The sequence below is a fragment of the Balaenoptera acutorostrata genome, chromosome 9, assembly GCF_949987535.1.
Source record: "Balaenoptera acutorostrata chromosome 9, mBalAcu1.1, whole genome shotgun sequence".
NCBI classification, from domain to species: Eukaryota; Metazoa; Chordata; class Mammalia; order Artiodactyla; family Balaenopteridae; genus Balaenoptera; species Balaenoptera acutorostrata.
Window position 1 is genome coordinate 82,050,230 of NC_080072.1, and position 15,053 is coordinate 82,065,282.

Consider the following 15,053-nt stretch of genomic DNA (forward strand, 5'->3'; position numbering starts at 1 on the left):
AACCCAAGCATATTGAAATAAATTGAACTTAAATTAAAACACCCAAACTTTCCGACTCATAAGCTGGGAAGATCAAGGATATTATAGGTCCAAAATGTTTTCTAAACTCTGGTTATTGACAGGATATTTTTTTTGAAACAAATATTCAGAAAATCCTTAAGCTTGATTAATTCATTCTTGATTTTACCTCAGTGTAATTGGAAATGTGTCCTCTGTCTCTCAGTAAACTGTATTTTTAGGTTCATTCTTGAATTATCATTGTTCCTCATTACAAAATCATTGTTAAATTCTTATGGCTAAAGGGATTCATTGGTACAGCTAGGCAACCAGACAGCTGCCATAAACAGCTTTCTTCTGCCATCTCCCAGTTGGAAAATCATAGAAGATGATCCTGGTCGGCCTGGCTTAGGTCATATGGCATCCCTTGTGCCATTATCTGTGGCGCGATATATTGAGATTGGGCCAACTTGATTATAGGCTGATCCCTAAGGTCAGGATGTCTTCTGTGACCAGAAAACAAAGAAAAGGATGACCACCATTACCCATTTACTGACTACATAATATGTGCCTATTTTTTGCCAACATTTTAGAGCTTGGGCTCAGTAATAATCAGTAAAGTAGTTCATTGACTCCAGTGGATAATCTGGGGCTCAGAGAGTTGTAGAGTCTTCTCTCCACTAACACTAGAGACTACATTACTCTTCCTTAGTTCAAAGAAAGAAATGGCTAAATAAATGTATTAATATTTTGTGTGCATTATATGTGTGAAAAAAAGAATTAACTATATTATTAAGTGATAAAGCCTTCAAAGTAATACATTTATTGTCTTATCTTAATCATTATTTCTTTACCTTAGATGAGGGATGCTATTATAATCATTTACAATATTCGTTAGTGTGTAAAATAAGCATCTTACTACCTTATACAGCTAGTTACTGTTCAATCCCAAACCTGAATTCCTTTTTTTAATATTCTCTTTTTTTATATTTATTTATTTATTTATTTTTTGGATGTGTTGGGTCTTAGTTGTGGCATGCGGGATCTTTCATTGCGGAGAGTGGGCTCTTCAGTGCAGTGTGTGGGCTTCTCTCTAGTTGTGATGCACAGGCTTCAGAGTGTGTGGGCTCAGTAGTTGTGGCACGTGGGCTTAGTTGCCTCGCGGCATGTGGGATCTTAGTTCCCCGACCAGGGATTGAACCGGTGTCCAGTGCATTGCAAGACGGATTCTTAACCATTGGACCACCAGCGAAGTCCCCAGCCAAACCTGAATTCTAACCTTCCAATTCCTAAGAACATCACACATCTCTCCCAATGATATGCCTTGCTTTTTATATATTTTAAGTCACATGGTAGCTATTTTATATACACTGTAGTTGGTTGTAACTGTTTTTCTCATACCTGAGTGATGGCCATCTGCTTCCAGTTTTTAATGCTTTATTTTCACTCATTGACTATGTTGTAGTTGTGAACATATGTTTGTTTTTTAGTTATTCACTTAATACATATTTATTGAGTACTTGCTATATATATATATGTATATATACAGACACAAACATACCCAATATATACTTTTTTTTAAAATTAATTAATTAATTTTATTTATTTATTTATTTTGGCTGTGTTGGATCTTCGTTTCTGTGCGAGGGCTTTCTCTAGTTGCGGCAAGCGGGGGCCACTCTTCATCGCTGTGTGCGGTCCTCTCACTGTCGCGGCCTTTCTTGTTGCGGAACACAGGCTGCAGACGCGTAGGCTCAGTAGTTGTGGCTCACGGGCCTAGTTGCTCCACGGCATGTGGGATCCTCCCAGACCAGGGCTCGAACCCGTGTCCCCTGCATTGGCAGGCAGATTCTCAACCACTGCGCCACCAGGGAAGCCCACCAATATATACTTTTATAAAATAAATTATTCTTTTGTATTGTATTATTCAAGACACTGGATTTTTCCAACAGAGGGGTGGTTTTCTTGCAGGCAAGGAGATCACTTGCTCGTAGTATTTGCAGGAGGATCTTTTTTTGTTGAGCATATCTTTTGCATATATTGTATTGTAATATCCTTATATTTATCTGTAGGTTTATAAGCATGCGCAGATATAATATTAGATATGAATAAAGTATTATTTACAATATGGGAAAAGCTAAATAAAGTTTGAATTAGAACTTGGTAGGAAAGATGGTGCTTGAGCTGATGGTTTTGTTATGTTAGTAAACTGGTTGCTGTTTGTTTTTTACGGAAATGATATAAGCTTATTTTAGAAAGTTTACAAAATACACCTGAGAGAAAATAAGGAAATAAAAATAACCTGTAATCTCAAAAATAAATCACTGATAAAAATTTTGATATCTATTTCTAATTTCTTTTGCAGATATATATCCACATCTGTTTATATAAACATATTTGTTTAAATAAACAATATGAGCTATGCTATACACTTTGATTTGACTGTTATTCATGATAGACTTTCGAACATTTATTTCAGTTTTCCCTCCATTATAAAAAGCCTTGCGGGACTTCCCTGCTGGTCCAGTGGTTAAGACTCCATGCTCCCAATTTAGGGGGCCCGGGTTTGATCCCTGGACAGGGAACTAGATCCCACGTGCATGCTGCAACTAAGAGTTCACGTGCCGCAACTAAGAGTTCACGTGCCACAACTAAGGGTCTGCATGCCACAACCAAAGACCCCGCATGATGCAACAAAGATCCCGCACGCTGCACTGAAGATCCCATGTGCCACAGTGAAGATCCCGTGTGCCGTGACTAAGACCCGGCACAGCCAAATAAATAAATAAATATTTTAAAAAGCTTGCAATGAATATCCTTATTTCTTCTCTAGGAGTACATTTATGATCCCTTGCATAAATTTCTAGAAGTGAAGTTTCTTGATTTAGGGGCATACAGAATATTCAGGAGAATATAACATACACAATGACAAATTGAAGATTACTAATGCAAAAGGTTGATCTGGTTAGTAATGACTAATCTAAACCTCATAATCATATTTCAGCTAGTTAAATCTGTTTTTTTTAATGAGATGTACACACTGATTAATCCTTAGCACTGTCTCTAAAAGTGTTAGCACTCTCTCTATACTCTCATCCCCAACTTAGAAGAGTTGTCATATGTAGATGCCACCTGAATAGTCATTTCTTATATTGATAAAAGTAGATTATTAGATGACAGAATACAGATTTTGTGAACCAAAATTTAAGGACTATGCTTTTCCAAAAACACAAATTTAGAAAAAGCAAGATAACATCTGTTATTCTTTTCAGGCTGATCAGTTGATGTTCGCTTTGCATTTCGTTCGAGGCATGCATCCTGAACTTTTTCAAGAAAATGTAAGTGGAAGGAAAGAAGAGAAATATTAAAAGAGTTGCATAGAAATCTGGTAATGGGCGGACTTATGGTTAGATTAGAAGTTACTTAAGGCTAGAAATTACATGTCAATCTATTTATCTTTTACTTAGTTAGAAGTTTAGTGTAAGATGCTGATTTACAGTTCTACTCTCCTTTGGGTGAGCCCAGTATTCTGAAGCAATGGTAAGGCAGGGAAAGAACTCTAACTTACCATGCTACCTAGATTTTTCTGAACACAAGTCCACTTTTCCAGGGTACCAGAAGAGTCAGCCTTCTTATTTTCCTTGTCTAAGCAGTGGAACTGATAAATATAAAATAGTTAAACAATATGGGTATGCCACTACATTATTTATTACCTCCACTGACTTGCTCAGAGTCAGCAGATGAAGCAAGAGGGTGAGCAGTTCTCAGAAGCCTTCTTTGAGCCTGCAGGTTTATGTTAATCTTTTAATGTATAATTTATCTTTTTTTTTGTCTGTGACTTCATTTCTGGTCTACCATATAACCCCCTCTCAAACTTGAAAAGAATTTCCTTCAAGACAGAGCTAAGTAATCCATCTCTGACCTGCTTCTAATATTAAAAAAATTATTTGTAAGTGATTTTTCTCATTATTATGCCGTTATCATTAAAGTGAACATTCAGTAGCCAGGGTGGCAGGGAATAGTATATATGGACAGTGCACTTTGACCTAGTAACCTTTAACTCTGTATGGTCAGATTTTAACTGTGCTCTGGGTTCCCCTCATTTGAATAGTTAGAAGAATGCATACCATTCCATGTGACTGTTCTCTTTATTTTTCTCTAACTCCACATGCTCTGGCTGACTTGTATAGTTTCTTCCAAATTTAACTTGACTCTTTTTATTTACACTATTTACTTTGATGCCTTTCCCTCCTGTATAATGTTTTTCACCATGCTCAATATGTTCTGCTGTATAAGACTTAATTTTCCCTAGTTTTCCCACCTGGAGTATAAATAAATTATCATTGGGAAAGGAGAACAGTTTTTTTTTGACTCGTGTAAAGTAGTAGTGATAATTTGTATTTTATTTATTCGTGACTGTATAACTTCAGTAGGGAGAATGAGTGGTCAGAGTGGGTGGAGGCAGGAAGTATGTTGCTTTGGTAATTTTTCCATATTGCTCTCAAATTTTAATATGTCTTGGCTTTATTTGCTGGCCAATGTGTAACAAATAATATGGTAGTGCCCATAATTATCTGAATAGATAACCCAGAGTGAAGACATAGATTTTCTAAGAGCTCTAGATTCTGTAACACTTGATCAATTTTGATTCCATGGGTTAATTAAAAAAAAAAAAGGAGTAATGGCAGTCTTCTCCCAATATGTTGGAAAAGATAAGTTAATGGTAGTACTTTTCTCTATTTTTCCCAATATACACAATTTTTAAACTTTTGGTGCACCTTACTGCTTATCTATTAGTGAGGAGTGGTATATAATAGGAAAAATTAAAGGTAGTGACAAATGCTAATTGAATAAGACATTTAAATTTTTAGATGTTGAGACTCACATGTATAATGTAGTTCTATTTTTGTCTTAAAATTATTCTAGTAGATTTCATTTTAATGTTTTATATTGGTATGGTACATGAACTCATTCTTATAATGTTAATGTAGTAGAAGTAGGAAGGTATGAAAGGAGTTTTATTTTTTTCCATGTTTTTAGAAAGCTAAATTGTAAGCTGTCTTATGGGGAAATTTAAAAAGATTTGTTAAATGGTTAGAATATTTTTTGTGTGTTTCTCATATTTTTATTTAATAGGAATGGGATACATTTACAGGTGTGGTTGTTGGAGACATGTTGCGGAAAGCTGTAAGTTAAAATAACAAAGTTATTATATCACTCTTAGAGAAAATAATTCTGGCTTTGATTTCGTGAAATATAATTTGCTTGAGAGAAGTTTTAAATTACTGTTGAAATTATATTTTAATTAGAGGACTATATCCTTGCCTCTATTGCCGTAATAGAAAATGGACCTATATGTGTTTTTTTTTGTCCTTGAGGACATGTATTCTTTTGAAAATATTAATTAAATATAAGAAATTAATATGGTTTCTTTTTTTCAGTGTGTATATATTTGGTTCCAAGAACACTTTTGTAATTCGAAGAAGATCAAATCTCATAACTAGGAACATTTTCTTATATAAGTAAAATTAAAAATTACTTCATTTAACTTTTGTCAACTTTATTCAAATTTAGCTTTTTCTCTAGTAATTTTCTATTTAAACATGTAATGGATAATATTATTCTTCAAAGCAACCTATCCAAACTGTAATGTGAAACCTAGATTATGTCTGAAATGCAAAATATAATTAAAAATAATATAATTCTATGGAAGTTCCTTATTACATTTGAGTTTTTCTGAAGTTTCACAAAAGATTAAGCCCTATGAAAATGAGTGTAACATTTGTCTAAATGTTTACCAGTACCTTATGTTATGTAGAATTTTACCATATTGACTTGTAAAATAGATAAAAATTTAAAAATACATAGAATGAGTTTTTTTCAAAATAGTGTTCATAAAATTAGCTGGTCAATTTTTAATTTTTTTAAAGTCTGAGTTTTACCAGATATACTAAGGAAAATAATTGCTCTTATTAAAAAGGACTCTCAACAAAGAATACGTGATCAACTTCCATCTTGGATAGATCAGGAAAGAAGTTGGGCAGTGGCAACATTAAAGGTATTCCTCTTCTACTATGAGAGATTTATTTTTTTAGTATTTGAGTTATTTCTGTTTATATTTTTATGTGCTACTTATTCATACTCAATGTTGATATTTTTGTGAAAATGATGTAAAATCCCTGGGTAAAAGAATATCCAAGAATTATTCTGATTAGTCCTTTAAACAATTTTAATAAAATGCAAAAAATCAATAATTATGAAAAATAGTGAGAATTTGAAGAGATTTCTGGATTATTGGGCAGGACCTCTGAACTATTTCATGAACTCCTAATGGCAAACTTAATAATAATCAACATGATACAGTTAAAATTGTTTGAACAGTTGATCTACTGAGAGGTTACACTTGGGAAAAAATCTTAACTGTGTTAACCTAAAAATTATAATGATGCTTTTTTTCACATACTAATTTCTTGTTAAGTAAAGAAATGCAAAACATTTAGGAAAGGAAGGCTTTCCTATTCAGAGAAAGTTTATAATATACATTAGTGTTTTATTATCATTTTAGTTTATAAAACATTTTCAAATGAATTATCTTACTCAATTATCACACAGACCTTAAGAGGGAGGTATTATTAACTTTCTTTTTATAGATGAGAAATAAGAATCAGTGCAGCGAGTTGCAAAATGCATGAACCTATTTTCTTTTCAATTTCATACATATTTTTGAGGACCTGTTATGTGCCAAGCATCATGTTAAATACTTCAGATGCATTATCTTATTTTATTATCACAATGACCTACTGAAGAGGTCATAATTATGCCTGTTTTTGAGAAGAGCAAACTGAGGTGTAGACAGGTTAAATAATTTATCCAACGTCAAATAGCTGGGAAGTTTTGGAACTATGATTTTAATTCAGGCATTCTGACACCACCTTCCTACATGCCTTTGATATGTAGGTTTTCCAAATATAGTGTTTTTTTCCTCTCTTTCTCTCCTTCCTTCTTTCCTCTCCTCACAGTTTTTTCCCCTGGTATGACTTGGGCGGTGAGGATGGGGGCATGGGGAAGAAAAAGCCTAACTCCCAGCAGTTCTGTCTGTGTTCTTTACTCAGGCTAAAGTGTTGTTTTTGTGGGGAATGAAAGACAAATATACTTCTCTCAAAATCTGTTACATATGTTTCCATTCTTCCTTTCCTTTGCCTGCTTTTCTTCACATCTATTCTAATGGTACAGTAGCACATGGTTAAAACTGTAGGAGTAGCCAGCAGTTATTGATGACTTACTATGTTCAAGGTATTATGCAGAATTTGAAAATGGATCATCTCATTAGATATTTTCAACATTGTGAGGGGGCTACTGTTGTTGTCCTCATTTAACAGGTAAAGAAACTAAGGCCCAAAGTGATATAGTCACTTACTTATGGTCACTGAGAAAGTATAGAGTCAAGATTTGAAACTGGGCATATTTTTACACTCTAACGTGGAACTCCATTCTGGCAATGGTTAAAATTTGCACATGGTTTTAATGAAAGTATTCTTTTCTCCACAAGGTGGAGATAGGTACAAATGTTTTTACGTAGAGAAAAGATTTGTTAACTTACAAGTATTGATTTAGTACTACTTTGGAAATATTTGCTTTTATTTAATTCTGGATTAGATAAGTCTGCCATACTGTTTCTGATCTAGAAGTGATTAAATAAGCCAACACCAATTAGAAAACAAATGGTAAACATCAATAATTGGTTTCCATTTACTTTTTTTAGTGTGTGTGTTATTTAGTATGGATGTGTGTATTTATATTTGCTTGTAGCTCAGTATATATGGTTATTTTTATTTTTTAGATTGCTCTCCCCAGTCTTTATCAGACCCTCTGTTTTGAAGACGTAGCTTTGTGGCATACTTATTATCATAATTCAGTGTGTGAGCAAGAGTTTCCATCTATTCTTGCAAAGAAAGTTTCCTTATTTCAGCAGGTAAATTGTCTAAACGCGTAAATGTATTTAATGTTTCTCTTGTCACTCAGAAGCCATTTAAATAAAAGCTTTGCCTTTAGGGTGTCACATAACCTTAATGGGCATATGTGGGAAAGGGCTTTCTGCTTTTGCTACCTTGTCCAGACAGTGAAATCATTGACAACGTTTCTGGGTAGGGTGTCTCCCACTGTAGCTTTTCTTACTTCCTCTGCCTCTGACCCAAGGGGAATTTCTCAATAGAGAACATGTCTTACCAAAAGAAGTTAAGGTATAGATTGTACAGGTTCTTCACTCTTTTCCCAGGGTTCTCTCTAAGGAAAAGACCTTATGGTGAGGAACAGGGAACTTTTTTTTTCCATTTTGTTTCGAAATAGAATGATGAAACCTACTGGTGAGTTCCACTCAGTCTTTTGGCTAGACCAAAGTCTTAGGTTGGAGAGGACACAGGAGTTGACGCTCCAGGAAATGACCCTTCCATTTATATCTCTTAACTAGGCTGCTGGCTGTGCTTCTGCCCCTTGTTGAATTCTATTTCACCAAGTGTGTTTAAAAACAATGGAAAAAAAAAAAAACTGAGAAAAACTTCATTTGAAAACTTAAACATCTAGGAACAGATAGATATGATTCAGCATAAAATTGGTAGTTTGAAAATTTTAGTTGAGTTTTATGCCTCTGCACTGCTGTCACCAAGAATGCTTTACCTACATATGCTTATTTTCACCTGCCATTGGGCCCTTTATTAGTTCCTGAAGACATAGCTAACGCTATGACCCTTACATGCTGATGTTTACTTTTGATGATAGATCTGATGAATTTTAGTAATATTTTGGCTATTAAAGATGTGTCTTTTTATATACCTATTGTGACAGTTTTAGGCATAGTAAATATTGTGGTAAACATTTGTTTAATTTAACATTAACTATTGTTTAGTTACAGCTGTTGTAGGAACTTTATTATTTAAAAATACTCTGCACTTTATTTTAAGGTTCTTGTGGTACAGGCTCTCAGACCAGACAGATTGCAAAGTGCCATGACTCTATTTGCATGTAAAACTCTGGGTAAGTACACTTCTTTTCTAGAACTAGACCACTGACCTGAATTATTTGTTTTTAATTTACATTTTATTCTATGCTGACCTTAGTTTAGAAAGATTGTACATTTTTTCCCCTTTATCCTACTTATCTTACAATCTCTACCTGGTTTTTTTTGTTTGTTTGTTTTTTGTTTTTATTTTGGCCACTCCACGGGGCATGTGGGATCTTAGTTTCCCTACCAGGGATGAAACCCGCACCCCCTGCACTGGAAGCATGGAGTCTTAACCACTGGACCACCAGGGAAGTCCCTTGAAGTAACCTTTTACTAGCATTTTTTGAGAAAATAGAAGCAATACGACAGAAAGTTTTTATTTCCCACTAACAGTTCTACCAGCTACCTACACTGGTACTCATAACTCATTCTGCTTTCCCTTCTGTTACTCTGAATGAATGTCCTTGCTCCAATTAAAGGCCAGCCATTTGCTCTTTCCTTTTTCATTCCTGCCATTATCCCTTTTTCCTGCATCATCAATTTCACCTTCTTTACTGGATCCTTTCTGTTAGTATACAAACATATTTTAGTATCACCTGTCTTAAAAATGCTGCCCATGACCCTCTATCCCCTTTCTGTCATCCCATTTCTTTATTTTCTTCTACAACAAAACATCCTGAAAGTGTGTCCATAGTCAAAGACCACGGTAATCCATTTCCTCAACTCTTATTCTGCCTTCAACTCATTCTATTTGTACTTCCTCCCTAAAGTTACACAAGATTGCTCTTGTTAAGGTTAATGAGGTCTTCTTCCATATATCTATTTCCAATAGTGACTTCTGTGCTTTTGTCTTACTTGATGTCTCAACAAAGTTGTCCATTTGTTCCTTCTTTAAACACTTTCCACTTTCTTCTCTTGATTATTATGTTTCCTCTTTCATGTCTCAATCCTTTTAGGATTTTCCTTTTCACTTTCCTTTACTGGTTGCTTCTTTGTATGTTGGAGTATTCTTCCTTCCACTGCAGTCTTGCCCTGCGTTCCCTTCTTTCATTATTATACGTTCTTTCATGACCTCATTCAGTTCCTGACTTTAAATATCATTTGTAAATTACTGACTCTTATATCTCTTATTTCTAACCCCAACCTCTCTGTGGAATTCTAGGATCATATATACAGGTGCTCATTTGATGTTTTCTTATGAATGTCAGATGACCAATACAGAACTTTTGATTTGTCTGTACTAGGATCCACTCAGTTGCTCAAAACAAAAAACCCAGAAGTAATCCTTTCTCTCTTTTCGTTACTTCGTATACCCAATCTACCAGCTAATCCTTTTGGCTCCAACTCTAAAACTTACTCTGAATTCATTTACTTGGTGTCATTACTACCAATCTAATGCAAACCACCATCATCTCTCACCTCATTTACTGCCATAGCTTTGGCTCTATCTTCATAATGTGGAGAATCTAATTACTTCTCATACTTCCACTACCACCTACCACTTTGTTCAAGCCGCCATCATATCAGGCTTTCTTTCTTTCCCACTTCCAGTTTATTCTCAGCATAGCAGCTAGAGTGTCTCTTGAAATATAAGTTAGATCATATCACTTCTCCATTCTAACTCTCTGATGGCACCTCATCTTTCTCAGAGTTCCTCCAGTGTCTTACAGGGTCTTACCTCTTCTGGTCCTCTTCTTCCCCTCAGATCTCATCTCCTATCACTGTCACCCTTGCTCAATCTTTTCCAACCATAGTAGCCTTTTTCCTGTTTTTCTAGTGCCGCAAGTTTGTTTCTGCAGTCTCAGGGCCTTTGCACTTGCTGTTCCTTTTTCCAGCAGATTTCTACCCCCAGTTATCACCCTTGCTTCTCTGCTCAACTGTCATCTTTTAAGTTAATACTTTCTCTGAGCACTCTCTATATAATAACATACTCTTTCCTCAGTTCTCCATATCCTCCTTTGCCTTGTTTATTTTAACTATTATCACCATCTGACATATTGTTATTTACCTGTTTATTAATTTCCTTTTCCCCAACTAGAATATTAGCTGCATGAGGGCACAAGCTTTGTTTTGTTCATGGTTGTGCCCCAGTGCCTTAAACAGCTTCTGGCGCATGGGCACTGTAAGTGTGTGTTAAAGAGACCGCTTTCCTCATTGGTCTCCCTGCCTCAGTTTGCACTTCCCCTTCAGTCCATTCTCTCCAGAAGGCTGTGTGAGCTTTTAAAAACTTAAATCAAATCATCTCTCTTTTTTGCTTAAAATCTCCAAAATCTTTTCAAAAAACACTTAGAATGAATTCCAGATTAATATATGATTAATGCTTGAACAGCATGGTTTTGAACTGTGCAGGTCCACTTTTATGCAGATCTTTTTCTAATAGTAAATACTACAGTACTACATGATCCGCAGGTGGTTGAATCTGAATATGTGGGACTACGGGTATGGAGGAACCGTGGATACAGAGGAACTACGGATACAGAGGGTCAACTCTAAGCTATGTTCAGATTTTTGCCTGTGGACGGTCAGTGTCCATAACCCCCCTGCATTGTCTACGGGTCAACTGTATAAGCTTACAAAGCCCCACACAGTCTGGCCCCAACCTTCTTCTCTAACCTCATCTTGCTTCCTTCTTGCCTGCCACTGTGCCTTCGTGGGGGAAACAGCCTTAGGGCTTTTGCACTGTTTGTTCTCTGTTTTTGTTTGTTTTTTCTTTGTTATTAATTGTTGGCTCCTCTGTATCATTCAGATGTTAATGTTGCATTTTCAAAGAGGCCTTTCCAGGCCATCTAATCAGTACCAACACATCTACCTGCTTTAATTCTTTACCCATTTCTTCACACTAACTGATATATTTCTTGCTCATTTATATATTTTTTTTGTCTGTTCCTATAACTCAAATGCAAGTTTAAGTAAAATGAGGCAATTTCAGAGAGGTTCTTAGGAGGCTATTCTTTTCTCACCCATGTAGTCTTTAAAAATATGCTCTTTGTGCCACATTGCACATGACCTTTCTTATTGAATTTGTAGTTTGACCCTCTACCTACTCTCTGGAATACTTCTGTATTGTATTATTTCATCTCTAGGTTAAATGGCATTTAAGGTTTAATGGCAGTAAGTGAAAACCTCATGATATGCACATATTCAAATGCTTTGAAAGTTTAATATACTTCTAAAATTATACTCTACCTATTTCTAAGCAAAAGCTATATATACTGGTATATGGCTGGATGACTTTGTATTTGGTCAAGTGGTTTTATTAATACAGTTTTTATATAAAATTGGAGGTTTTACTGTATGAATAAGTTTTAAAAGTTCATATTGCTGGAAAATGACAAGCACTTATCTTTTTAATCAAATTTTAGAGATTTGATTTCAAATGTAATTTCTCAAACATTATTCATATGGAAAGACTTTTATTAAGTTTTAGCAATCCTTTTTATAATCTATAAACTTTAAAATAGTAATTTATAAAGATGCATTTATGAAAGTAGTTTTGGTTTGAAGATTTAAGTTAGCAGAACACGCCTCAAAACTTTCAGGCGTGCTGCTTTAATATAATCCTACAAACCAAGCCTTGTGTACTAGCACAGTCTACTGCATTACTTTTTCAAAATAGCAGTTTTGAATCTACTGCCTTACTTTTTCAAAATAGCAGTTACCAGATGCAGATATTCTGGCTTCTGTAATTCTGATTTAATAACTATTCTGAGCACAATATTATGCTGTGTGTATTGAGGTATTCATGTTCACAGAAGATGGTGCAATAGCTACAAGAACCAGTAACTTCTCAAAGGTTCTTCATCAAAAAGTCTTTTTGAGCCTTGAAACTTTCCTAGTTTTACATTCCTCTACTTCTCTTATCCATGCTAACATCCCATCCCATGATCTTTGCTTCCATAGCTCAATCTGTCCTGTGAAGTCTGTGTCTAAGAGAAAGGGAAGGACGTAAGGAAATGTGTATTCATTTTCTATTGCTGCTGTAACAAATTACCACAAATTAGCAGCTTAGAACAATACCCATTTATCATCTCATAGTTCTGTAGGTCAGATGTCTGGTAGGCCCTCCTGGTTTCTCTGTTCCAAGTTGCCCAAGGCTAAATACAGGTGTTGGTCATTTGGACTCTTATTGGGAGGTTCTGGGAAGAATCCATTTCCAAACTCACTCAGCTGAATTTGCACCATGCAGTTGGAGAATCGAGGTTCTTTTTGTCACTTTGAGTTTTTAGAAGTCTGTCTCAGTTTTTAGAAGTGTTTGCATTCTTTGATTGTATTTGTGGCCCCCTTCATCCTTCTTTATAGCCAGCAATGGCAGATTGATTTCTTCTCATGCTTCACATCTCTGACCGCCCCCTCTGCCTCATCTTTCCTGTTCTCTCTTCAGGCTGCATCTCTTTGACTTTAAGCTGGAGAAGTTTTTCTGCTTTCCAAGGCTCAAGTGATTAAATTGGCACACTTGGATAATACGGGATAATCTTATTTTAAGATCCATGACCTTAGTTACATCTACAAAGTCCTTTCACAGAAGTACCTAGGTTAGTGTTTGATTGAACAGCCAAGGGGTAGGAATCTTGAAAGTGATCTCTTTAGAATTTTACTCTACCACAAAATGTTTGACATTTTTTGTTTGTTTCCAAGCTTGAGTATTATTGCATTTCTAAAGAGTATTTTCCCATTTAATTGGTTGATGTGTGTTAGGTTAGATAGTGGTTGTCGATTTTCCTTCTTTTTATTGATATTTGTGTTACATTTTAAGAGTTGTCTTTTCTCTCTGATAAAGGAAAAGTAATTTTCTTATCAGTCTCTTTGTTAGGGAGGATGAGATGAATGAGGAAGAATGAATCAATTATACTTGCTAACTATATAATAGTTTGATAGTAATTTGCTGCTTTCTTTACTCAGGTACCTAAAAAGTACAGGAGCAATATTCTTTCCTTTTTAAACTGCAAATTATTTCTTTTTTATTATCTCAACATTTTGTCTGAGTAAAATAAAATACAGTAAAGGTTAGAGTTATTTCGTTGACTTATTTTTAGTTCTTTTTTTCTTTTGAGAGAATTGATGTATTTTAACCATCAAGGTCAAAATATAAGATCTCAGTGATTTACAAGTAGTTTTACACTTTGATAATTCACAATGCAATGAACATTTTTGGCTCTTTAACTTTATTGAATAGTTTTGAATGATTGACACTGACAGTTCAAATGCTGGCATGAGTCAAAATTAGTTGGGTTAATAAAACCAATGATTATATATAGACTAAGTTCACTTAAAGTGCAATGTGGATTTTACTGGAGTTTTGTGGGTGGAATGGCTAACATGCAATTCCCAGTAACATGAGTGTCACCTGTGTTATCTTAAACAGTAAAATGTTTTTCATGAGTTTTTTCTCTAAATCCAAAATGTTCCAATACTTTGAAATATTGTATAAAATGGATTAATGAATATATATTTATCTTCTGTGGGATTTTAACATTAGAAATAGTAATTGAATTTATGCTTGGCTCTGTATACAAAATGGTGAGCAAAACAGATATAATTCCTGCCTCATGGAGTTTAAAATGTCTGTTAAATTAAGAAATGATATGATAATCATTTTAACTTTTAAAAGATAATTTCTGTATTGGCATGTATTTTCCAAATAAAACATATGTTTCAGTCAGTATACGCATACCTTGTTTTATTGCACTTTGCAGTTACTGTAGTTTTTACAGATTGAAGGTTGTGGCAGTCCAGTGTCAAGCAAGTCTTTTGGCACCATTTTTCAAACAGCATTTGTTCAACTTGTGTCTCTGTGTTGCATTTTGGTAATTCTCACAATATTTCCAACTTCTACATTATTATTATATTTGTTATGGTGATCTGTGATCAGTGATCTTTGATGTTACTCTTGTAATTGTTTTTGAGGTGCCAAATAATGCCTACATGAAACATTGAACTTAAGTGATAAACATTATGTGTGTCTGACTGCTCTACCACCCAGCTGTTCCCCCCATCTCTCCCCCTCTCCTCAGGCCTCCCAATTCCCTGAGACACAACAAATTGAAATTAGGTCAGTTAA

General features: G+C 34.8%; 1 protein-coding gene across 3 annotated transcripts in view; it reads left to right on the top strand.

Moving 5' to 3' along the window:
- DYNC2H1 (dynein cytoplasmic 2 heavy chain 1) overlaps positions 1-15,053 on the top strand; it is a 367,349-nt gene that overhangs the window by 192,763 nt on the left and 159,533 nt on the right. For all 3 annotated transcript variants that reach the window (XM_007191229.2, XM_057552950.1, XM_057552951.1), the window contains exons 71-75: positions 3,270-3,335; positions 5,134-5,184; positions 5,978-6,055; positions 7,838-7,969; positions 8,955-9,027. In XM_007191229.2, coding sequence (XP_007191291.2) covers positions 3,270-3,335; positions 5,134-5,184; positions 5,978-6,055; positions 7,838-7,969; positions 8,955-9,027 — 400 coding nt within the window. The remainder of the gene's footprint in view (positions 1-3,269; positions 3,336-5,133; positions 5,185-5,977; positions 6,056-7,837; positions 7,970-8,954; positions 9,028-15,053) is intronic.